The following is a 27004-nucleotide window of genomic DNA, read 5'->3' as shown; positions in this document are numbered from 1 at the left end:
CATAAGGGAGTTTAACAGAGCGGATAAAGGTCTTTCTGTGCCATTTCTTCTCAGAAAGAGCAGTCAGGCATTGGAACGAGTTGCCCAGGGATGTGGTGGAATCACTGTCCCTGGGGATGTTCAAGAAAAGATTGGACTTGGTGTTTAGGGACATGGTTTAGTGGGTGACATTAGTGGTAGGGAGATGGTTGGACCATATGGTCTTGAAGGTCTTTTTCACCTTAATAATTCTATGAGTCTGTGATTTTGTCTTAGCGCTGGAGAAGGTCCTGGATCTAGTAACAGATGTAATATGTATGACCTTACTGTATAGGACATTTGAACCCAAGTTAAATTTGCAGAGTGACAAAAATAAGTTCTTTGCCTTATATCTCGCTGGATTTTCAAAATATTGAAAGCTTTTTATGTTCTCCTGCCAAGTTCTTTTGAGATATCCATTAAAATATATGTTAAATTAAAATTGGAATGGAAGCAGATCAGACATCAAAGCTCATGACACTAGATGAATCCATATGCTATTAAAGGTTTGTGTATTGCTTTCCCCATCCTCGGAAAATGCAAAGTACAATAGAAAGCCCTGCCAAGTCTTTTTTAAAAACAGATTATGCAGCCAATGTTTTATTCTTGGCTATTGATAAAAAAAAAAAAAAAAAAAAAAGAAATCATGAGCTTGATGTACTTTTATGTTTGTTTCCAGTGCAGTTAGAGGCAGAGAACAGGATCAATAATAAATTATTGTTTCTATCATTAACAGGATATTATTTACCCCATGGTCATCCCTGAATGTTCTAGTGTGATGGCAATCCAGTAATTAGAGACCATAACCTATAAATATAATGGATTTCTGGTACCTTAAAGTGATAGTAGGAAGATGGTCTTGGTAAAGAAATCAATGCATTATCACTTTCATTTATAGTCAGAGCACAACACATACAATGAGAGAACAAAGCATATGTGCATTCGCTGACTGATGCTTTATGTAGACACAGTTGTAGGCAGCAATAGTCCACTGAAGAGTCAGATGTCAAGAAAATATACTAAGTGTAGCGAAACAAAAACAAAACAAACAAACAAAGTAGGCTGTCATCCTCTTGTAACCCTCAATTGTTACAGAAATAAAGGATATATTTTTTTTTTCTCTGAGATTTCTTTTTGTTTGTTTGTTTGTTTGCTTGTTTGTTTTTTTGGGGGGCGGGAGTTGTTTTGTATTAGAACGGAAAGAAACAAAAGATTGTTAATGTGATGTTTCCTTCCTTTGTTCAAATTCAGTGCTGAGTACAAGCGAAGAACTAAGTATGTGCAGAAAAGCTTGAATCCTGAGTGGAATCAGACGGTCATTTATAAAAATATCTCTGTGGAGCAGGTGCGTAAGTGGTAATACTATTCAGTGCAATTTGCTGCTATATTTATTTATGTGGTCTGCAGTGCTTATCGTGCAGTGGCACTGGCAACTTTGTGAACTCCTAAGAAATCTTGCCAAATTCAGGGGAAATTTGTAACTATGTCCTTGCCTCTTATAGAGATCACTATATCAATTCTCTTTTCTTGTTCTTTCTATTCATAAAAATGATCATTTGTGTGGATTACATTGATAAGCATGTTGTAAGTATGGATGTGTTATTTCTAAAAATGATTATGGAACACAGGGAGGGAATTAATCCAGACTGAAGCTGGTGTAGTAGATGCAGAAATCAGCATCACTCTTGATTCCAAAAACCATGCAAGTTCACAGAAAACACAGTTCTTAAAAATATTTTCTTGTTCAAAAATGTTTATGAAATGTAGAGATACATGATACATGATCATTTACCAATAATTTACAGCAATGGTTTTGAAATATGAATCTGTTCAACAAAATTCAGAAGAGATTTAATTCCCTTGTTATAGAAAGATTTAAATCACATCTGGGGAATAGTTCAGTGGAAGCCTTCTGTGTCTATTTCTTGGTTGTTTCATAACTCTAACTGATCCAAGGGGTTAACTGAGGCAGTATGTAGCAATCCACTCTTCTTTTTCTGCATCTTCCTTTTTAAAGAGACCTTTTACTGTTTGAAGAAGGCACAATGGACAAAATGATCAGCCTGTTTAAATTACGAAGCATATTTTTATAGAATACCATCTGTAGGCTCTCCCAAATCTTTCTGCCTTTCTTGGTGTTTTGTTCTTGATGCTTTCAGCTTTGTTTTTCAAGGCCATCTAATGTTTCAGTACTTCAGAAAAAAAGCTTACCAAGATCAGATTCTTTCATGAACCAATACTTTTATATACTTCTCCAACACAACACAAAGACATCGGTATTATCTTGCTAACTTAAAGTTTGTTTATTCATTCTTCCTATGAATCTATGAACATAGATTAAAACATCGGATTTTGCATGGAGCAAAACCCCTCTCACAGAGGGACTTGCATGGTTGCTCATGCAATATATACATCTTGCTATTAGAGGCATTACCTCAGATTTACTGTAGAGGCCCCTTGTTATCTATATCTAAGTATCTATATCATAGTGGTTTTGATTTGCTGGGTTTTGCATGCTTTTTCTTGTAGACTTGCATAAATGGCAGTTCACTGACAGTGAAAGCCTAAGGAGTAAAGAAAAAAACTATGAGGTTTGTCTTGCTGCAGTATAAACCTTAGGTCTTCTGTGTTTGATAAGAATGTTTGGTAAGTCTTAGCAATATTTCCAAACAACATGGTCTGAGCTTCCCATTTAAGACAGACTCCTCAGTTTACTTAATTTGCTTTTTGGTTCTTCTGTGACATTTCCAGAGTTGTAATTAAGGGTGTTGGATGTTCAATGGCTGTTTGGCAATTGGATAATCTTAGTTTACAATTTCTTGGACAAAGATCTATGTTAGAAAATCTCTTTATATCTTTGATGTCAGTCTTTTGACTATTGCTCGATGAAATTTGCTTTTAGGTTACATATGGAATTCTTTGAACTTTTGCTTTCTGTTTGCAGATCTCCTTTTCCTCTCATACTTTCATGCAATGCTTACAATTACAAATGCATGTTTCATCCTAGTACCACATATATTGTATATTTTGTCTTCTCACACAGAAGTGTATGCAGGCATTTCCTTCTATGGCTTTTATCTAGTGGTAAGATACTGATGTCAGTGTTTCTCATATTGTGTAAAATTCAGTGCCTTGATTTACAGATTATACAGTAAAATACATTAATAACTCACCAACTGATTCCACCATGAGAAGTACTGTCATGGTTTAACCCGGCCGGCAGCTAAACACCACGCAGCCATTCGCTCACCCTCCCCCTCCCTCTCTGGGACGGGGGGGAGAAATGGAAAGTGAAGCCCGTGAGTTGAGATAAAGACAGTTTAATAAGACAGGAAAATAATAATAACAAAAGTAATAATAACAATAATAATAATAATAATACAATGGTGATAATAGGAAAATAATAATAATATGTACAAACAAGTGATGCACAATGCAATTGCTCACCACCCGCTGACCGATGCCCAGCCTAACCGAGCAGTCCGGCCCCCTCCCCCCGGCTAGCCACCCCTATATATTGTTTAGCATGATGTCAGATGGTATGGAATACCCCTTTGGCTAGTTTGGATCACCTGTCCTGGGTCTGTCCCCTCCCAGCTCTTACTGCACCCCCAGCCTGCCTGTTGGCATGACAAAGCAAAAGGCTGAGATGTCCTTGGCTTGGTATAAGCACTGCTCTGCAACAATTAAAACATCGGGGTGTTATCAGCACTCTTCTCATCCTAAGCCAAAACACAGCATTCCACCAGCTACTAGGAAGAAAATTAATTCTGTTCTAACTGAAACCAGGACAAGTACCCTCTACAGTTTAAAGAACGATCACCATATAACAGTACATTGTTTGCACTCATAGCCCTCATGCACAGAAATTTCACAATAGTTAGGAGCATGAAGAGAAATGCAAGATAATAATTATGATAGACTGAAAATGAGTGTTCTGGTCAACAAACAAGCACGGCTGCATCAACACCAATCTGTAGAGTTAGCAGTCATTCCCACAAACTCAGGAGTCTTTATAAATATTATTTCTTCAAAGAAGCATTTCCTTATCTTCCATCAAAGCACGGTTGTTTCCTGACAGCAAATAAGTATCATTAAATATTTCCTAATATAGTCTTTTCAATGTTGCTGTCTAGACTTTAGCTAGTTGTACAATTTTTCATTTTCCTTTACACTTTCATAACCTCGCTGAAATTAAAATGAAAATAATTATGGGAAACACATCACTCTTTGAAATGAAACTGATTTTTCAAGGTCAGAATAACTGGTTTTATAACATAGCACATTCCATTTTAACAGAGAACAAAAAATAAACTAAATATTTAGTAATTTGAGGGTGTTTTTTTAAGTAACAAAGTGTAGATAATTACAGTTTGAGAAGAATACTAAGTACACACATTACAATATTGCATAATAATTGCAAACTCAAGTCATATGCCTACTCAGGTAAGGAAAAGAAGCTTTAGGATGATTTCAGAAGATGGTAAAAGTTGAAAGTTCTGTTGCTGGTTAGGTCACTGGTCTAATGTATGACCACAATCTAAGATGTGGCATTGTTTTCCTCAATTTCTTATTTATTAAAAAGCAGGCAAAATGTTTTCTTAAATAATGGATAGAATTCATTAAAGCATATGGTTCTTGCTGTTGTTCATATTCTTAAATTGAAGATAACATATTTAGAAAGAGTAATATATTCAAGATCCTTCAGTGATTTAGGAGCCTAAATCTTATTTCCAGAAGTGATTTCTTATGAATCAGCAAGGTGCTGGCACATAAATCTTGGACAAGAAAATGTAAGTTTCTAAAAGTCTTTCTGTCCTCCCGCATACTGAAGTACAGCATTATAGAGATGGGTACCTTTAAATGTTAAATATCAGTGGAAACATAAGTATAATGCATAAGGTAATACAACACCTTTATTTCTACTCATCAAATATCCTGACTGAGATTGCAAACTTTTAAAATATTTCTAAACTGATTATAGGAATTTACTTTCTTCATTGGAGAAAAAAAAAAAAAAAAAAAAAAAAACTGCATTAAAATGATGCCTTTTTTCCAGTCATGAGTTGTATAAGCTTTCTCAAGGAGAATCCATTAAATTTTTCAATTAATGCATTTTAATTACATGGACTAGCATTATTAGTCACAACATCAAGGGACCTCCAGTCATTCAAATCCAGTAATAGACACTTCTGTCATGTGTGGCATTGGTTTGGTCATCAATAAGAGAAAATATTATTCACACTGTCTGTTTCTGCATATTCCTTTATCTTCTTTAAATTACGTTTTTCCACAGCTGCCTAAAGCTGACTGGATTTCTCATGTCATAATGTGGAAATCTTAGATGTTTATTTTCTTTCTCTTTCTCTCTCTTTTTTCTTTTTTTTTTTTTTTTTTTATTTTTTTAAATTTTCATTTCCACAAGGCAGAGTCCAAAATCAAAATTAGTTGTGGCTTAGTAGCACTGTTTTTGTAACGTTCTTTAAACTCAAATTAGCTTCACAACATTTGTAAAGTCATCTGGGTCAAACTGCTTCGCCTCTTTTAGGTGCACCTTCTCATTCGCTTGTGAATGCATTGCCTACTTGCAGGAGCCTACTGTCATATGGAGACCATTTCCAAAAAATCATTTTCAGCAATGCTGTCAGTTAAATTTCCGATGAGGATCTGAACTTATGTCCTCACAACCTAAAATTGGATGATGTAAGGCAAAACCTTGCTTTCCTGTGACAGTATAATGGCTGCTTTTAAAATCCCTAGCTATTGAGTGTTCTTTGGCCTTAGTAATAGTACATAAATACATCTTCAGAAAAGCAAATTTTCCTCCTTTTCAAAACTCATTTCATTTACTGCCTAATAAAGCTGTTTTGATGTTTTTTCATTGTCATAATATTTCATAAAAGCTTTATCAAACTAAGAGGCTTAAAATAGATAACTCAATGAAATGTAGAGTGCTGCAAGTTTTCAGCACAATTTTATTACCATAAAAAATGCTAGCAAAGTAGGATTGCAGTTACTGGAAAATCTCTATTTTCCCATTTCCACAAAAAAAAAATATTTCAGCTCCATATTTGTTTGTTGTTGTTGTGCTATGTTTTGTTTTGTTTTGTTTTTCCTCTGGTTCTATGTGTTCTTCTCTCTGTCCTTGCGCAGCCATAACTTGAAACAATTAGCAACTATATCCTCTCAAAATAACAAACGTTGAGACAATGAATTTCTGAAAAGCATTTATGTGATTCCTGTTTTTCTGGGCAAACATACATATACTTAGTATAGCAACTAGCAGAAAATAGTATCACCCAAGAAACTAAAAGTAGCATGGACCACAGGTTGTTCAACTTATTTTTCAGGTTAGATTTCACATTGCAATTTTAATACTCTCTTTGAACAGCAAAGAAAATACGTTTTATTTAGTCAAGGAAATCCCCTTTACATATATGTAAAAGATATTCAAGGCAGAACCTTTCCCTTGTTCAAATTTTTGCTTTTTGCATTGTATTTTTAAGAAGAATATGTTAAATGTTGCCTAAATAGGTAGGATTAAAACAAAGAAAGATTAAGGAATTGTTCTCAATTATTATTTTTGGTTTGTAATCTTAGCTTTCAAGTCATGTTTTTGCCTTCTTAAAGAGTACATCATAGATGCTAAAAATAACACAATTTCCTTTTGTGTGGGCTTACAGGGATATGCTGATTTTAATACGATTTCCAAAGAAACTGAATTTGCATAGCTGTTCATTATTCTAAAATTAGCTGTGACCAAAAGATATTCATAATACATAATAATAAGATGAAATTATTAGTTAAAGGCAATTTAAAATTATTTAAAACTGTCTGAACCTGTGTTATATTAAACCAAGGTGAAACGGAAGTAAATGGGAAATGATGCTCTTCTTGAAAGTGTATGTAACGTACAGTAAATTTTATAGCTTATGATTTTGAACAACAACTCAATCTTTTTTTGTCCTTTCTCCTAAGCAGCAAATTAACAGTCAGAGCAGCTTCTGTTGGGATGATGATGTTGATTATTACATAAGATTTCTGGTTGTGATCTCTTTTATTCAAGTATGTGAACGGTGTTCTGTTTTCTTTAGCAACACTTAGAAGTATCCACCAAATTCTTCACTTAAAACTTTGTAGTCTGACTTCACAGATATCTGATACTCCCCGTGACTTTGTCCTTCCCTCTGTTAAGTCATGTTAATTTATTTGTTGCCTCTATGCTAGACTTTTGCTCCAGTATACAACACCAATAATCAGTCTTGTTCTTACCATCAATCAACCTTCTTCTTCCCATCTGTCCCCATGGATCCCTGGGATGACACTCAGATCAATCTTTCTAATAAGGTCAACTGCTTTGGACGACAGTTTCTCTGCTTTGAGCTATCTTTTCATATAAAAACCTTTGGTGAGAGATACTTTTTTGTATAAAGACCTCTGGTGAAAGGTCTAGAGGGGAAGATCAGCAGCCAGCAGACATTCCTTAGTTTGTTCAGCAGAGGAGGCTGAGACCTCATGGAGGCCTCATGGAGGCCTGCTGCTTCCTCACAAGGAGATCAGAGGGGCAGGCACTGAGCTCTGCTCTCTGGGTCAGTGATAGGACCCAAGGGAATGGCATGGAGCTGGAACATGGGAGGGTCAGGCTGGGTGTTAGGAAATGGTTCTTCAACGAAAGGGTGGTCAGACACTGGAACAGGCTCCCTAGGGAAGTGTTCATGGCACCAAGCCTTCTGGAGTTCAGGAAGCATTTAGACAGTGCTGTCAGAATTATAGTTTAATTTAACTGTGTGGAGCCATATGTTTGACCTGATGATCCTTGTGGGTCCATTCCAACTCAGAATATTCTATGATTCTATGATAAAAAGACTTACTTCTTTCTTATGTTAGCCTGTTAGAAGGGTGCTTGACACAGATATCATGTTTAACACAATCTGCAGATAGTAAGTTTTGATGGCCGTCATTACTGCCTGGTGGTAAAACTTGTCCATGTCTGGACCATTTGTAGAGTCTCATTGACTGCACTGAATTTGTACAGGTATTAAAGCCAGGTCATCACAGGTGAGGCTGTTTCAATAGGGTGTTTTAAATAACACGTATGAAATTCATTTTAAAATAATCTTGAACTAAATGTTGAAGTTCAGACCACTCAGACTTGATAATGAGAAAAGCTGCAGAACTACAAAAACAGGGCTTTGAAAATCAGTTTGGCTGTTGTGGTGGTCACAAAACTGCCCATCTGTCTCTATAAAAAATAGTACAATGAGGAGATAATGAAAATATACCATCATACATAATTGTTTTGAAGTTTATGATAGCAATGGGGTTAATTTCCTTTTGACTTAAATTGCAGCTGAAAAAGAAAACACTGGAAGTGACTGTCTGGGATTATGATAGATTCTCATCGAATGACTTCCTTGGTGAAGTGAGTATCGTCTTTCTTTCTCTCTGCCCTTGACCAGTTAGAAAGGCAATGAATGGCTTGTTAGTATTTGGACAATGTTTGCTTACACTGTATGGGACTAGTAAAAACACATTAGGTATAAACTTTCTTACAGCACAATATTACTGCTGACTTCACAACAATTGATCATAATTTCCTTCATTCACACATATAAGATGCCTGTCCTTATCTTGGTAAACAGTGGGTAAATTCACTCAGGACTCAACAGAATGTTACTTCACTGATTTTATTTACCTATTTATTTTTTTGATCCCAAGATGTGACTGAATGGTGGATTCTTGTTGTGACTGATAAAATGCCAGCCTTGATTTTAACATAACATAGGAAGGCTGAGCAGGTATCAGTCTTTGGAAATTATTGAAGGATTAAATTTTGCCATCAAGACACATGATAGAACATCCACAATTAACAGCAAGAGTCAGTTATTTGCTCTTGCAGATTCAAGGTCTTCTTTATAACACTAAAAAATAGTAATATCATTGCCAAAGTATGAGTGAAGGCAAAATCTTGTAAGGCCTGAATACCCTGGTAATTAAAAATAGATGAGTGATCATGGGAAGCAGTGTGATCTCTCTTTTAAAAGCAAACAAACATATGGACATATAATACAGAGTTACCAGCAATAAGTATGATGTCAAATAAGTAATTAAAAATGTTATTACCAAAGAAGATTATAATTAGAAACAGAAGCCCAGAAAAATCGATTGCTCAAATTACTGTTCATATACAGAGTAACTCCGAATACCTCTGCTTAGTCTGCATTTGAATTTATCAAAAAGGCATTCAGTTCAGCTCCAGTATCCATTTGTGTAACTCTAAAACTGAGCAATCAGTGACACTATTTGAACAATTACTAAAATAAATGTATAGGAAGCAGCTACATGATTACTTATTTTCTGCATGCCACATCAGTATTCCTGTTGGGTTCAGCATATTTTTCCAAAAGCTGGGTTTTACTGAATAGTTACGTCACTGTCATTTATGACATTTACAAAATGGATGCTCCAGCAGGTGCTCCTACAGGAAGATTTAAACTTTGCCTTCAAATATTTTAAACCTCTAGAACTATTTTATTTATTGAATTATTCAAACTTAAACATGAAAACCGTGCTTCATGGGAAAAGACCATCCAGTGTACTTCAGGACCATTTTGAAGTCCAGGGTACTCAGTAAAATGAGATATCCAAATTGTGCCCTAAGGAATTTATAATTGACTTTCACAAAGGCACAAGCATAGATACTTATGGGTATCAAAGACTGCTGAAAAACTGAATAAAGTCAGCATCATTTGCATGCCCCAGAAGGCACATGGCACATTATGGTTCACATCAACAAGATTTTCTCCAAAATAGAGCTGCTAGCCAGTATTGCCCATTAGGAACAACCTTCAACCATGTATGGTGGTTTTACCCAGCTGGGCAGCTGAGCTCCACCACAACTGCTCTCTCACCTCACTCCCCTTCCTCAAAGGGAAAGGGAGAGAAAATATGATAAAAAGGGCTCAAGGGTTGAGATAAGGACAGGGAGATCACTCAATTATCGCAACAGTTATCATCATGGGCAAAACAGACTCAATGTAGAGAGATTAGAGACACTTATTGCATATTACTAACAAGCTAGAGAAGTGAGAAACAAAGAAAAAAACCTGAAAACACCTTCCTCCCATTCACTCTCTTCCACCTCCTCCCCCCAAGCAGTGCAGGTGAATGGGGGAATGGGGGCTGTGGTCAGTCCATGACACTTCATCTCCGCTGCTCTTTCACGGTCTCTCTCTTCCCCTGCTCCACATGGGGTCCCTCCCACGGGATGCCATCCTTCCCAAACTGGTCCTGTGTGGGCTTCCCACAGGCAGCAGATCTTCAAGAACTACTTCAGCATAGGTCTGTACCATGGGGTCCATCCATCAGGAGCAAACTGCTCTAGCACAGGTCCCCCATGAGTGGCAGCTCCCCTCAGATCCCCTGCTCCTGTGTGGGCTCCTCTCCACGGTCTGCAGCTCCGGCCCAGGGCCTACTCCTGCAGGGGCTCTCCATGGGCTGCAGCCTCCTCCAGGCCACATCCACCTGCTCCACCGGGGGCTCCTCCATGGGCTGCAGCATGGAGATCTGCTCTATGGGGGACCCAGGGGCTGCAGGGGGACAGCCTGCTCCACCAGGGGCCTCTCCACAGGCCACAGGGGAACTTCTCCATGCCTGGAGCACCTCCTGCCCTCCTTCTGCACTGACTTTGGTGTCTGCAAGGCACTTTCTCACTTCTCACTCTCCCAGCTGCTGTTGTGTGGTACTTGGGTTTGTTTTTCTTCCCCCCTTTCTTAAATCTGTTCTCACAGAAAAGCAAACATCATCATGTATTGGCTCAGCTCTGGGCAGCAGTGGGTTCCTTTGGAGCCAGCTGAAACTGGCCCTTATGGAGCAGCTTCTGGATTCTTCTCACAGAAGCCACACCTGCAGTCCCCCCACTACCAAAACCTTGCCACATAAACCCACTACACCATACTGTCTTGCAAGTTAACAAAACATTAACAAAACATTAACAAAAACCACATGAGAAAGCATGCTAAGTAGTTAATTCAATTAGATTACTTTTAGACTTAACCAGAGAGACCAAGCCAAAACATATATGATCTATGAGGCTGGAAGAAAAACAGGAAAGAAAAAATGCTTCTAACCTTGTAGAAAATAAAATAATTAAATATATTAAAAAATACAGGTGTAAAGTAACTTGTCCATCTCTAAACTTCAAGATGATTTCTTTTATTCAAGGTCTTGCAATAAACTGCCAAAGAAATAGTTCCCTGAGGTAATCACATGCTTTATTTGTCTAGCATTTCTAAAACTTCCCTACTTTACATTATTTTTAACCCTCTCACCTTAGAGATAAATGCAAGGCTATTTTTGTTCTTTCCTTCACTCAAGAGTGTGATGACTCTTTAGTACTTTACAAAATCACAAAATCATCTAGGTTGGAAGAGACCACCAAGATCACCTAGTCCAACCTCTGACCTAACACTAACAAGTTATCCACTAAACCATATCACTAAGATCTTACTTAAATGTAAATGTCTTTTAAAGATCTCCAGGGATGGTGACTGAACCACTTCCCTGAGCAGCTCTTGGCCCTCTCTACCACAAAACCACTGAGTGTGAAAGGATCTTTATTGCTCCCATTGTTGTTTTTTTAGGATTTATTTTTAAAGAAATTTCCCAAAACTCCTAATAGCAATGGAAGTGGCCTAGAGAAGATTTTGGCTACAATTTTTTTTTTGCCTTTTTTTTTTTTTTTTGGCATGTTGCTAGTTTCATTGCCACATTACCATTTTTTCTTCCTTTTTCCTTCCTGTTGAGGTGCGAGGCTTAAAGGGCCTATTGCAGTTTACTATTATTTTTGGAAGTGCAAAGGTATACCTGTTCTTTTCCTTTTTTTTTTTTTTTTTTTTTTTTCCTACAAATTCTGCAAATTTGTGGAATTTTGAAAAGAAACAACAAGACCCAGTCTCATACTACTGAAGACCTTATTTAAAACAAATAAATTTGTTTTAAATTATTTGCCCCTTTCCTGACAGAAACAAGAAAATAGCTATGCCCAATTCTTCTGTTAGGACATAGAAGAGGTAGAATGACTAGTACCCTCTTTTGCCTTGCTATCAAGCAAATGCTCACAAGCTACTCCTTAGCCATCTTGGTATGGAGTTATGTATAAGCTAGTAGTCCCTACTGAGATCCTGCTGAGATGTATCAGTGCAGACACAGCAGTACGCTAACAAATGTGTGTTTCCAACCACAGCTGGTTTACATCAGGCTAGGTTAGAGCATGAGCAGAGAGTCCTGAATCTGATAGCACTCAGCCTTTATGCCATTATCTGTTTGTATTTGCTACTTTTAGTAGCACAACTGTAGACTCTTCTGCTGTAAACCATCATACATAGATCAGATACAAGCCGTATATTGTGCTTTGATTCGTTTATAGGTATTGATTGAGTTATCCAGTGTCTCTCAGCTTGACAACACTCCTCGGTGGTACCCTCTGAAAGAACAGAGTGAAAACATTGATCATGGGAAATCTCATTCTGGACAGAGTAGCCAGCAATCGCCAAAACCATCTGTCATCAAGAGCAGAAGTCACGGAATCTTCCCAGATCCCTCTAAGGGTAGGAATGACTCAGTGCACCTGATATGAAGTGTTTTTCCAGATGACAGGAAAACCTTTGCTATTTGTCATGGAAACATAAAGATACTGCTATGAAGTTTGCATAAACTTTTATTAAAAGACTTATTTCTCTCTGTGGTTAATTTATCAGAGACCTGTGCTGAGGCCTAATTTGAACCAATCAGTGCCAGACAGCTCACTGTATATTTGTGTCATTAAAACAGCCACACCTAAGCTCTATGAGCTTTTCACATCTATTATAAACTCTGTGCCTTTTTCATTTTTTTTCTGGTAGCCTTGGCCAAATTCAATACATATTTAGCTTCCTATTTTTCACATTCTTTAAATAATCAATGGGATTTTATCTTCTGGAAAAGTCGCATTAATAGTTTATAGAATAACAATTATGCTGTAATAATGCATATGCATATCCAGTCAATGATAATGGGCTGTAGCTTATTTCAAGTGCATTGGAAATCAGTGGAGCTCATACAGTAGAATTATACTAGTGCTTACAAAAGGAGAATTGATCTCAATGTCTCCTGCTCCAATGAATTTATCTCTGCTTTCTTTCTTTCCTTTTTTTTTTTTTTTTTTTTTTTTTTCCCTATACTAAGTACTGGTGGCCAGTAGCAATATCAAAGCAATAGCAATCAAAAACACTCTAGATGAGAGGCTCAGGGTGATAAGACTTTGGTCCATCTCTTCTCTATTTCTCAGTAAAGTTTTGCTAGCAAATGGTGTCTATTTAAGGTCTATCTCCAAATCAGAAGTTACTACAGAAGGTGTTGCAAAGCAGAGTATTCATTTGGCAGGACAGAGGGTAAAAGTTCTTGCATTACATAAGAATTCATTAACAGCGTAAAAGATAGTGGTTATCATCTCCATACTCGAGAAGCATAAAACAGAAAAGTCTTTAGGCTACCCCATTGTTCCAACAGTGTGAAACAGTGCCGGAAGCATAAATAACAGGTGATAGAAACCTATTAACAAACGAAGTATTCCCTGGGCCATGGAATGGTGAGGAAATAAAAAATTATGCTTAATAAGAGTTTCCTAATCACAATATATCCTGAGACTTTGAATGGTGTTGCACAGCTTTATTCATTGTTCTGGAATGTAGCTAGAGAGGGAAACTGAGAGAAAGAAAATGAGTTTGTTTTTAATAAATGCAGCACTTGTGCTTCTCCATTTTCTTGTTAGACATGCAGGTGCCCACCATTGAGAAATCCCACAGCAGTCCAGGGAGCTCCAAATCTTCTTCTGAAGGACATCTACGCTCTCATGGGCCATCCCGCAGCCAAAGCAAAACCAGTGTCACTCAAACCCACCTTGAAGATGCTGGGGCAGCCATTGCTGCTGCTGAAGCAGCTGTCCAACAGCTTCGTCTTCAACCAAGTAAAAGACGCAAATAAATTCCTCAGCATGGCAGCTTAATGTTCATCTGTTGCCTTTTTCCCTGCTGTCCTTTCCTTTTATTTTTTTAATGCTCTCGGCACACTGTGCTCACTCTTTTTGATGTCTTTCTTTGTGTGCCTGTGTGTGAATACATATAATGACAATATTCTCTTGTATTTAGAAGTCTTTTATTTATTTATTTATTTTAATTTATATAGACTGCAGTGAAACTGGCTGTTTCTCCATCGTTCCCTTCACTCATGGTCCATGATGTTCCATAGTCGTGCATGACTCACAGAGAGTTCCATTGTGTGGTGGTGTTTTGATGTCACTAAACAATGACCAATGAAGTAACCAAAACTGGCAGAGATGCAGCTGCCAACTTTGCAAGTTGCACACAACAAGTATGGAGGACACACTAACAAGATATAACTATGAATATTAATCAGCAGGACAGCACCACATATTAAGGAGGAAAAAGGAAAAAAAAAAAGTAAACTTTAAAAAATATATATATATTTTTTTAACTGCATGGTTAAGATACCGATTTTTGAAGCATGGCTGTAAATATTTAACTTTTTTTTTTTGGAAATGAAATGTAACGCAACCTTCTTTCTTAGTCTCACATAATATATCATATTAGTGATGAGCAAAACAACAATGCACAAAACCATTAAACACAAAAAGCAATTTACAACATTAGTTTTTGACATTGTTAACAAGTTGTCAAAGTCAGAGTTGAGAGCAAAGTCAGTCTTCACAGTTCAATTCTTCTTGTAATTTTTGTACCATAGGTTGATCGAAGGTCGGGATAAGTTGTATCTGACATCTTTAAACAGATTAATAAATTAGAACTTTTCAATAAAAAAGCAAAGCTCTCCAGAGAGGACTTATTTAAGGGCAAATTCAAACTCTCTGACAGTGGATTCATTGTGTTTGTCTTCAGGATTTATTATGATATGCCATAAACTTACCATGGTATAATGCAAAACCTAAGGGGAAATGATTTCCTTTGTCTTCACCGTCATTAATAAAAGAAACAGCCAGTTTTAATACTCTTTAATGCTGTGCATGTGGTGTCTCTTTGGTGTTTGAAAACACTACTTATTTAAATACAGACAAAAACACTTTTGTTTGCATGAATAACATTTAAGCTGGTTCCATCTGAGGATACATACTCTGGGTTTCCATTTCACCCACACTGCCACAGCAGCACATAAAAGCGGTCAGTCTAATCATGCCAGGAAGCAGCACAGACACAGCATAGCAGGAGTCCTCCCTATTCAAAGAACTCAGTCTGACAATCTGCCTCCACCAGCCAATGACAACAAAGACCAAAGCCAACTAGCCCTCAGGAAAGTGATGTCTGATGGACCAGTCAAGCCTGAAGGAGGTGAGCAGAAAGACATGGTTAAGAAACCAACCACATTACAAATCCTTCTTGCCATGTCTACTAATTCATCACAATATTTAATTATTTATTTTACCCCTCCATTAAGTGCTGTGTTAACATGAATCAAGAACTCTTCTTGATTTTTCTGCATCAGCGCATAATTCCTTATCATAAAAAAACCTGCACTAAGAAACATTACAAAACAACAAAAGTGTACACTACCATTCCACTGGAGGACTTAAATATTTGATGAAAAACTGTATAGCTTTGCTCATGTTGTTGCCTAACAAAAAACATGCAACCATGTTGGTCTGCTTAAACATGATTTAACATACCTTGTGACAAAACCTAACTACACATTTTTGTTTCTGGAATTCTAATTGGGACATCAACATTTTTATTTTTATTTTTTCTCTCCCAGTAGTGTTATGACATCAACAGAGATATTTTATTTTAAACCACCAGTGGAAAGGAAACTTTTGATCCATGTATAGCTCTATCTCTTGATAAGTTTTCCATCAGCCTCTGAAATTCTTTTCTACCTGTAGACACCTGTCCATCGAACCTAAATGCTGCATATCATCAACTTAACCACTAATCACAAATAAAGAGCCAGAATCTCAGTTGGTTCAAGTTGACAGTGTTCTTTTGAAATCTGGAGCATTTTGCTTATTTCCAAAAAATCTGAGGGATTATCCCAATAAACTTACAGACTGGACTCCCAGATCTTCTTTCGTGTTGTATGCCCTTTCCAATCTCATGCAAATCATCAAAGGTTTTTCTGTTAACACTATCACACACCATGGGCCATAGGATGTCTGAAAATGTTGTATGAAAGAAAGAGGACATGATATTTCAAAGGATACATTCTAAATGCAAAAAGTCATTTTAAATATTGTATTTACAAATAACAATAACTTTTTTTTTTCTTATCTGAAAACTCTTAAATATGTGCATATATTACATATTACAAATATAACATGCATATGTGCAGCCACACACATATTCTTCTCCCTACAGCTCAACTCAGGACACCCAGTTCAGGCCGAGGCTGAAGATCATGACAACACTAGTTCATGACTGAAGTGTCCATCCTATTATTAGGATGTATACCACAGAAATCTTTTGAGGTGCTGTTTCTGTAGACATTTATTATAAAGTCTTGAAGTCCTACAATGTCTTTTGATAGAGAGGAACAATGCTTAAACCTTTTCCTTATCATATGGGCTTGAATCGTGTTCCACATATATGGTATTTATGATAGAGACAGGCTGTTGGCTTCAAGTACCTTTGTTACTAAGCATCTTTTCTATTAAAATTGTGAAAAGGACATGTATCGATATGCATCTGGCTCATAGGAGTGTTAGAACCATCTTACAGAGTCCTGGGAATAAAAATGCACATTAATATTAATATATTAGTGAGGTTGGAGTTGCTGAGGAAACTAGATAGTTTTGGTTTTACTTCTTTTCACTTCTGACTAATACAGACAATCCATGGTGGCCTTCACAAATATTATAAGTTTGGCTTCAGATCTGTTTGTCTTCTTACAATTCCCAAACTAGTGTGTCCTAATTTATTCGTATAAGGCAGGCCACATATAAGTACCATTTTGAGTTTAATGGATCTCAAATACATTTTAACAGGAACAAAGGGTAAGATTAGTTAACTGCAGTTTTGTTGAGTTAATATGGGAGAGATTATAACCTTGAATGGAAAAGGTGCTAAGACACTCAAACCAGCTTTCAAAGTTCTTGGAAGGAAAAAAAAAAAAAAAAAAAAAAAAAAAAAAAAAAAAAAAAAGGAGGATAAGCAGGAGGTGAAGGAAAGAGAGGTCTTCCCTCTAATTCAAAAATTCTTGAAGTTGAGACAGTTGTGAGTGATGAATATTAGGACACCATCACTCAGTTTGAAAGTCCATTTCTGCAGGAATGGTTTGTGGCTGTGTTACCCACACCTATCATAACCTACCTCCTTGGCACCTGGAAAATAGCCCATTATGAATTGTCTTCATGGATTGGAACAGTCATTTTAGCAAGTTAGTACGGATGATTTTGCATTTTTTTGTCACTAAATCTCAAAGCATTTACTTTAAAAAAAAAAGAAAACACATTACAGATAATATACAATATTATTATTACTGTTAGCACTACTATATAGCACTCTGAATTTATCAGAGAACAGCACCTTTTAGAAAAGCTGTTGTTTTTTTCTAGGCCAAGTATGCAAGGTGATAGCAATCTAGCAAGATTTCCACAAAGTTAATCCGAAAAAAAAAAAAACAAAACACTCTGTTGCATGATTATCAGTCTTTCTACACCTAACTTAAGAGTTTATTCCTTTAACCTAGTCTCTCAGTACTTTTTTATTTTTTTTTCCTTTTCCTCTTGCATTGAATTGCCACTTGAAGAAAACAAAACAAAACAAAACAAGAACCTTCAGTCATTTTGAGAATGCCTCAGAGAAATCTTTCTCTACTTCTGGACCTAGAACCTGAACCTAGGACTATTGGATTTATTTTGTTACTTATTAACTGTATGTTTGACAAGAAATGAAAAGGAAATCATAAATAAAAACAGTATCCACAGTATACATACAGTATTTTGTGAATGCATGGGCCTTGCATCATCTTACGTTTGTAGGAACGATCTCTTTCTGTACTATATTAATACTACATTCTGAATTTATTTTAAACAGTAAAAATGTATTTTAAGTGATCTGTTTTAAATTTAAGGTGAAGATACAACAGAAGTCATTGGTCTTTGTTCAGCACGTTTGTAAAAGCCAATAGTCAACTACAACATTTAATTAAAAATAAACCCTGAAGTACAATTTCCTTGTTGCCTGTGAGAGATAAGAGTGCAATCTGCAAAGAAACCAATTGCATACATTCCACTCATACCCTTCAGAGAGGAACAATAAAATGTCAGAGCAAAACCTTTGAAGCTAGAAGTTGCAAGGGATCCAAGCCAGAGGGAGACAGCAGTGCTTAGGTTTGAGTTAATTTGAATTTGTTTCTGTGAAAAAAATTGGATCACTGCCAATTACACATTCACATAAAATAATCATTCCTTTCAACATAAGCTGAGTATTAGGGTTTATCCACCAGACGAGTCAGTTTTCAAGATGGACTGATAGTCCACCTCCTTCTAAGTCAATAACGTAACCCACTGAAGGATCATACCCATTATGTAGAATTTATTGGTAGGTCACTTATGTTTTAAATATAATTATCTGTTCTTCAGATCACTAAACAGTTACAGATATTCAGATGAAAAATATTTTTTTTTTCTGGGTGTATGCAGGTAATATAGTTATTTACTTATCTATTTAATTTAGTTATCTGAAATATAGTTATTTACCTATTTTATATAAGGCCTTTTCAAAGACAGTTGAATTATTTTTTTTTAAGTGAAAACATGCTTTATTTTTTATTACTTCCAATGAGACAAGTTAGAAGGACAATGCACAACAAAATTTCCCTTCAACATCAGAGTAAAAAGTAAAAACATTCACCAGTTGGAGCACAGTAAATTAATATCTAAGTAGCTAAACCCAAATATTATTGTAGTCATATCCATTTTTTTCTACGCTTTCAAACAGGCACTCATGAGAGAGAAGCTGAGTCAATATCTTCTTGCTAGAACATGATGCATTTCAAGAGATCAGAGCTTTTAGCTGCCTTAGTATGCACCTCCTTTTCTATTTGGCACACATTAAAAAACAAAAACAAAACAATAAACTAAGCAAACAACAACACCAACAACAAAACAAAACAAAACAAAACAAAACAAAACAAAACACCAGGAGGAAAGTACTGCTTTGCTCCTGACCTGAATTTGTTAGTAAATCTTCAAGATTTATTAAAAAACATTGTATTTCATTTCAATGTCCAAACACACTTGTTGGTACCACTATCACTAGGAGATGGGAACTATTTAATGTGGTACATACAATATATTTCTACAGCAACTTTTATCTGTGTTTCCTACATTTTATTCAGTGGATATGTTCACCTAATCTGATAAAGATTTTTCATAGAATCATAGAGTCATAGAATGGCTTGGGTTGGAAGAGACGTTATAGATCACCTAGTTCCAATCGCCGTGACATGGGCAGGGACACCTCCCACTAGACCAGGTTGCTCAAAATCCAGCCTGGCCCTGAACACTTCCACTTTTTCAGCCTCTGACATTTTAAAATCACAGGATTTTCTGAAAACTTCCAATACTAACTAATGTCTGTTTCCCATCTCACACAGAAAAAATTATATTTTACATTTTCTACTGTGACCCAAAAGCTTTATTTGTGATACCATAAAAGCATACTACTTCCCAAATAATTGTGTGTCAAATGATTATATTATTCAGAGAAAGGTCTACCATCATACCTAACACTGGTAAGAATAAATGCACTGTGCATCAGCATTTTAGTAAGTGTATCTAGATAAGTCCATCAGATTATACCTCTTGAAGACCCTCAGTTCGAAACACCTTAGCTCAAAAGGCAGCATGCCTGCTTTCGGCTTCCTTGGTCAACCAACTTTGACAAGATTTCACTTGAGTGTCAGCATAGCAGCAGGTTAAAGCTACACAAATATTAGGTGTGACATATGTACCAACAATGTATTGGTAGCACTGTAAAATCTATGATACAGGTCTGAGCAGGCACTGTGTAATTTCTAGCCACTTAGCTGTAAAAAAATAAAAAATATAATTTGACAGGAACTGTCTTAACTTCTATTTACTGGTGTTAGCAACGATGTAGAGTGAAAGGAAATTGATTCCTAGGTTCTATAAATCTTTTGGAGTGGGTTGACTGTGGATTTAAATACCTTCTTACTTGGGCTCCCTTTAGGCCTATACCTATTTTCCCACTTCTAATAAGCAATATTTATAAATTTATAAACTTCTAATAAGCAATATAATAAATATTTTCATTTTTATAAAACAGTAATTTAGGATGCTTTCTTCACACTTACATAATTTACTGCCCTAAGCTGTTTTATGACTAGCTTCACCAGTCTTGTAATTTCCCAGATAAATGGGCTTTAATATTGCTGCAAATAACCAATTTCCAAGAATCACGATCAAAACAAGAACAGTACGTCCTCACTCTCTGCAGACAGCAATAATCTGAGGCTGTCTTTTGAGGCTTGTTTCGGTCTAAAAGCTGGCACATTTGCTTTGGTTATTCCTACTATCCACCATTGGTTATTTGGTTATTCCTGCTTCCACCATTTTAAGATGACATGCAATTTCAGGAAATTGCTCAGATTCTTCATTTGATAACTCCCATTTCAAAAGTCTGTTAGAAGGTAGCCTAAGCCTATGGAGCACAAGGAAGACAATTATTTAATCAGGATTTCTTTGCTGGGTAAAGAAATATCATCACCACATTTTCAGATGACTGCTATTCTGCCACCATTACTCACTTCAAATGGTCTGCAGAGAGTTGAACTGAAATTTCACAAAATATCCAAAATATCACTACTCAGTGTGTGGTCAAAGCTGTGCCTAATACACAAATGAGGTTGCAGTAGGTAAGACCATGATCTAAAATACTGTTCAGAATGAGGAAGAATTCTGACTATCAGAACTGACCTGGTGCATATCCCTTGCTGATGGATTATTCATTATTTATCCACACTCAGTTCCCAAAAGATGGAGCTAGCAGTCTCGACAAAAGGATTTCATTCTGCAGAACTCCACAGAGCAAGCCAGAGCAGTACTTGCTCTTAGTATGAGCAACCATTTCTTGAAAGTATGTAAATAGGCATTTGGCAGCAGCGAGAGCTTGAAGTACTTGAAACAGAAGCCAAGTGAGAATGGAGAGTAGACAAGCTTCTGTCAGAAGACTGTGCGTGTGACATGCGCTGTTGTTTAGCAGATAAATTTCCAAAGTAGATTTGTGATTTCACCTGCTTCCATGGAGTTACATTACTCTGAGGAAACAGAATGATACTATCACCCTTCTTTGTTACCCAGGGCTTTTCACAAGACTGCAAGTTTTAGAGAACACTTAGAACTCTTTTTTTTTTAGAACTTTTTTTTTTTTTGTCTATTTGTTTTGTTTTGTTTTCCCAACCAATTACAGGCAAAGTCTCAAAACTTATTCCCGAAGTCCTGCTCAAAAGCAATTTTCCATCCTCCTGATTGGTTTACAAACAATTGTTTCAATGTGTTTTTATAGTTTGGTTTTGGCTTCTAGACAGATACCCGTGAAAGGAAACACACAATTGAAAGGAAGAGAACACAATTTCTGCAATTTAATGACCTGTTTTTTAATTCTAAAAATTAGTCCAATTTTTTAATTCTAAATCTTTATTTTTCAGCTTTTGTTTTTAATGTCCACTCACTGTAGAAGAATAGCTGCAGGGTCTGACAGCCTTGGATTCTTTCTATTTTGCTAATGACTGATTTGACTCATCATAGCTATAGTCTTACGTGAATTATCTCTCTTATGTTGTGTTTAATAAAACCATCTTCTCTACTGTAAAAAAAAAAAATAGACTTTTCAAAAAAAAAAAAGATACAATCATATCACCCATTCTTTTTTTTTTTTAATTGAATTTTATTTTTAATATTATTATTTTTTATACTAAGGCATGAGTTACATGTTTTCCCTGGATAAAAAAGTTTTCTGACTGGGTCCATAAGCCAAAGCACAAGCAAAAATACAAACAGAAATCTTTTTTCTGCCATTCAAGCACATGCATTCAACTAATATTGCAGTAAGAATAATAAATTATTCTTACTTACAGTAAGCGGTAGCACACACTTTTTTTTTTTTTTTTTAAGAAAAAAAAAAACTACATCAGAGATATGGTTCTGATTGACTTTTTAGCATTTGAAAGAATTCATTTAAGCAATTGAGAACTCCTCCAACCATTTATACATTATTCACTAGAATGGTTGAACTGAAATTTTTGCTCATGTCAGCCTGTAGAGAATAAAGTAAAACAATATTACTCAGTGGTATCATTAACACTGCATTGGTGGCTACTGATTATCAAATCTTTACCCATCAACACACCTTCAAAGTAGAGAACATTTCTTGTCATTAGGGGAACTCAGCTAAAATAATATTAGCAGGTGAACATGAAATTAAAGCTACATCAATAACAGAAATTCAGTGCACTCTGAGAAGGCAGTCTATATTAGAGATTTAATCTTTCATTTCTTATTTTTGTTCCTCCCAGCCCAATGGCTGGACAACCCAGACATCACTGAATCCTTAGAAAGTAACAAATACCTGGCAAACTGAATAAAGAGTTATCAGAGAAAGATCTGAAAACAATCTCTCTCCTCTCCCAGTAAGAAGCCAAATGATCATACTGGGTAATGATCTTCAGATAAATTGAAATTACTTCAGCATCATGTGTAATTGGCAGCAAGACTTTGCATATAAGCACGAGAACCAAAACTTCTCAAATGAGAAGCCAGAGGACCAGAAAATAATTTGAAACAACAAAGGGCAAGGAAGCAAAGAATCAAATGAACCATAGCTCTTCCATAATCTAGATATTTGGGATTTTGAAATGATGCCAGTTCCCTTTGTCCAATCTCCTATGCAAATAAATGCCGTACATTTGGGCGAAACATGAGCACACCTTTTATTTGAGCACACACAGAAGCATCTCTGTGACACCAGGAAAGAATATCCAAATTCTGTGCCTCAAAATACTGTAGTGAATCACTAGCAAATTATTCAACTTCCTAGAGACCAATACACAACCCTCCAGACTTTTGAAGTCAAAAACTAAGAATTTAGGCATTTTCTGGCACAGGGAGCTGTCAGCAGAAGCTCTAACTCAGAATTAAACTTGCCCTATCTCACTTTAGTTACTTGTCCTTTATGTGAATAGGAACCCAATTGTCCAAGACAGGTAGGTGATTATTGCTCTGAGTCTTACAAACCTTCACAGACCTTTTTCAGGTCTAGTAAGACTGGAAGGATACCAGAATGAACTCAGCCTTTCTTCTTAAAGTTTCTAAGATATTTGTATTTGGTTAAAGACAAAAGGTAGGACTGGAAACCAATATACAAACTAGTTCTTTGCATGTAAGAGCAGGGAAAAAAAATCTAACTTGTGACTTTACAGAGTGTAATCTTACGTCTGTTATTCTAACAGACAAAATATTGCCTGGCAACAGGCATCACCACATCTTCAGAACTTATAAGTACCCTATATAACCAGCAGCAGTAGATTAAAGGTTTAGATTTGTCTGTAAAAAATACAGTCATATGGAAAATGTGTGTGTCTCATGAGTTATGGAGGAGTTATCTGTATCCAGATATTGAGTTTGTCACAAAAACAGCTCCAAATCTATTTTTGGATTTCATCTCTTGTCACAAACTGACGCGGTAGTTCATTACTCTCATAGAGCAGACAGGAAACAAAATAAGAACATTGAACTTCAGAATTTTCAAAATCCAGTCATGAATCTAAACTTAGGCACATTATACCCATTCACCAAGAGATATTTCAGAAAACGATCAATACAGGAAAAAATGTAAATTAGGGAAAACAAAACAGAAACTAAAAATATGGCATACTGAATGTATCATCAGGATACATCTCTGTCAAAAGAAATAATTATATTCTGATTATAAATGGATGTAGAACAACAATTTAGCCAGTTATAAATGCCTAATTCAAGCTTATTTGGCACATTAAACTAGATTCTAAATTTTAGAAATCCACCAGTTATAAGAAATTACTCCAGGCACTAAATTTTACAATGAAGTCAATAAAAATAAGACACCAGATGTGAACCACCCTTCCAGCCACATAAGTTATGGCTGAGATTTATGCCATACTATGTAAATTCATGCTTAAGGGAATAGACACACTTTTTTTTTTTTTTTTTTTTTTTTTTTTTTTTTTTTTGTGCTAACACTATGCTGCCTTTGGTTCCATGTGTTTTGCAGTTCTGTGTCTTTATGGATTGTCCTCACCTATGAAGTATTTGCCATACCGTGACTAAAACAAACAAACAAACAAACCAAAATCAATAACAAAAACAGCAAAACAAAAATAACCTCAAAACCTCAAACAGCAAATATCAGAAGTCATACAGGTCACTCAACCATCACGAGAACTGAGGTGATGGATTAGTTTTGAGCAGACATGAAAGAGCCTCAGCACAGGTTTTTGAGTATGTGGAAGCTACTAATAACGAACTGTAAAGGAGAGCTTGACCTCTCTTTTCCCAAATCTCTTTTACCCCAAATTTTCCAATAGCAGTTTCCTGACATGACACACCACACACCTTATTCATAGGAATTTGCTCACAGCACCACAGACTGAAAGTGATGGAGTAACTGCTGCTCACAGCTGGCTGAGCAGAACACCGCAGTGCTCTCGCTGTCTGTGCTAAAAAAAAAAAAAAAAAAAAAAAAAAAAAAAAGTAACTTTTTCTCCAGATAAGATACTGAGAGTGTCTGCTAACAATGATTTTACAGTTATTTAATCTGTATTAACATCCAAGATAGCCTTTGATCAATATACAAAGTTAAGAAATTGAGCTAAAGAATAATTTTGTCTCCAAATAATTTAGATTGACAGATTCCTTTGGCAGTTGTAGGCATTATTGAAACAGATTAGGTTAATATAGTTTAAAGAAAAAAGTGACAGCTCAGTTTTGCAGTGAAGAATCACTTTGAGAATGAGTTCTATCTTAACTGACAGTTCAGCCCAAGGATTGATGACATGAGGAATGCTTCATTCCTGTCTTCTAGTGTCAATTATTAATCTGTTTTTGCATTACATTTGAGGAGTCACAGTCAGCTTCCTGGTCCCACATTAGGTAGTGTGCAGCAATCTTCACCAAAAATATAATTCATTCAGTAAAAAGTAAAAATGATCTTGATTGTCAGCTTAAAGCAAGACACCACTGGGGCTCTGGCTCTTATTTGAAGTAATTTCCATATAGATACTTGATTAATTTTTTGTTTAAAGAAGGATCTTTTTTAACTGTTTGCATTAGAACTTCACAGTTCACCAAAGTAACACAAAACTTCACTAAGGCTTCACAGAATAATAACTTTACAGGAAAGTATTTTATATTCGTATTTTATATTACATATTTTATATATTATATATGCTGAGCCAGTTGGAATTGATTAAACATGACAATTGTTGATGTAGTTGATGAGAAAAAATAAAATTTCCAAAAAATTCAATTAATATTTCCCAGTTAAACCAATGTGAGAATAGCTATTCCTTTATCAACTATTATGTGTAATGTCACTGTGTCCTTTTTTTTTTTTTTTATGTGTGTGCATATTTCTCAACTTGCCAAAGGCTGAATATTAGAAAACTTGTTCATGTAGTACAACAACATCCAAAACACAAAATTATGCGTCTGACAAAAATGACATATACTGATATACATTTTCTACACTAATCTTTAGCAAGATTGGAACAGCTCCTATTAAAACATCCGCATTAAAATTTCAGGTATACAGTAAGAGATATCCAGATAGGTAGGAGCAGTTGAGAAATATAATGCAGTTGCAGTGTTATGTCTGAAAAGGGGGTGGAGTTCTTTATAGAGCTTCTGCGGCTATAGATGTATTTGCTTTCAGCTTTCTCACTTCAAGTCATCAAATGCAATGAATATTTCATGAAGAATATGTGGAAGGGACTCTCATTTTTACAGGGTTAGCCTATGAAATATTTTGGATGAATTGCTGGTTTTCTGTCACTTTAATCGGAAAGAAAAAAAATAAATTGTGTTAATCAACTAACCCATTCTACTTTTCCTTCAGGACATTGGACATTGATTTGAACTATTAATATGACTGAAGAAAAAAATTGCAATGATATACTGTTTGGTTTAGTTCCTTGTTTTTAGTTCCTTTATTTTTTTTCCCTTGTCCTTTGTGAAAATAAACATCATTTGCAAAAGATGATCTCATAACACTGGAATTTAAAGTAAAAAAGCGAAAGCCTTTGCAGTATGTAATTTTGATAAATTCATTTTTTTTTTCTTAATGTTATCTTACAAGGTTTTCAGTAACCCATTGTTCTTACCCTGTACAGCAAGGTCTACTAACCACCGACCTGCAGAAAGTTCTGTCTCCACTGGCTCATCAGCCAGTAGCTTTGGCAGTGGATACAGCATGGATAGTGAAGGCAGCAACAGTGCCACGGGAGAGAATAATCTGTTTCCCATCCCAAGAATGTAAGGCTTTTCCTTTAATATACTGAATCCTCTGTCCTTTGAGAATGTGTAGCACTTTCACTTGCCAGCCATCTTATGTAGTCTCCTCTGCAGACAAGTTATGCATTAGAATAGCACTTAAATAGGTAGAATTTCTCAGAGCTCATATCTTCCTTTTGCTTTGTTGAACATTGAATTGTTATTAACCAACCAAACCTCTACCTAAACCTCATAAATTTATTGTTGTCACACTGGACAGGTTATCTTCAATGCAACGGTGTAGAGATGAGCTTGGGTTATGTTTTAAAAGTGCAGTTTTCCTAGGCTAGAGAATGCTTAATTTAAATTTTCAGACTGACCTCCTTCTTGAAACACGTATTAGTTGTGCAAATTAAATGCAGATATTGGATCCAACTG

General features: G+C 35.9%; 1 protein-coding gene and 1 long non-coding RNA gene across 24 annotated transcripts in view; one reads left to right on the top strand and one right to left on the bottom strand.

Annotated features, from left to right (window-relative positions):
- PCLO (piccolo presynaptic cytomatrix protein) overlaps positions 1-27004 on the top strand; it is a 371480-nt gene that overhangs the window by 292124 nt on the left and 52352 nt on the right. For 7 of the 22 annotated variants that reach the window (XR_014697644.1, XR_014697645.1, XR_014697647.1 and 4 more), the window contains 4 exons: positions 1270-1363; positions 8369-8440; positions 12446-12692; positions 13829-14189. Coding sequence is in view for 17 of the 22 variants with exons in the window: in XM_084534906.1 (XP_084391032.1) it covers positions 1270-1363; positions 8369-8440; positions 12446-12655 (376 nt within the window). In the remaining 5 variants the exon portion in view is untranslated. Of the gene's footprint in view, positions 1-1269; positions 1364-8368; positions 8441-12445; positions 12693-13828; positions 14190-15233; positions 15417-16436; positions 17704-17826; positions 21358-26466; positions 26609-27004 lie in introns of those variants that run through there. The other 15 variants (XM_084534908.1, XM_084534909.1, XM_084534898.1 and 12 more) reach the window with 8 other exon arrangements.
- LOC311444176 overlaps positions 21407-27004 on the bottom strand; it is a 35338-nt gene continuing 29740 nt past the window's right edge. For both annotated transcript variants that reach the window (XR_014697687.1, XR_014697688.1), the window contains exon 5: positions 21407-24795. This is a non-coding gene — a long non-coding RNA (uncharacterized lncRNA). The remainder of the gene's footprint in view (positions 24796-27004) is intronic.

The sequence above is a fragment of the Aythya ferina genome (genome assembly GCF_964211825.1).
Source record: "Aythya ferina genome assembly, chromosome: 1".
Taxonomy (NCBI): domain Eukaryota; kingdom Metazoa; phylum Chordata; class Aves; order Anseriformes; family Anatidae; genus Aythya; species Aythya ferina.
This window is presented reverse-complemented; position numbering and strand designations above follow the sequence as displayed.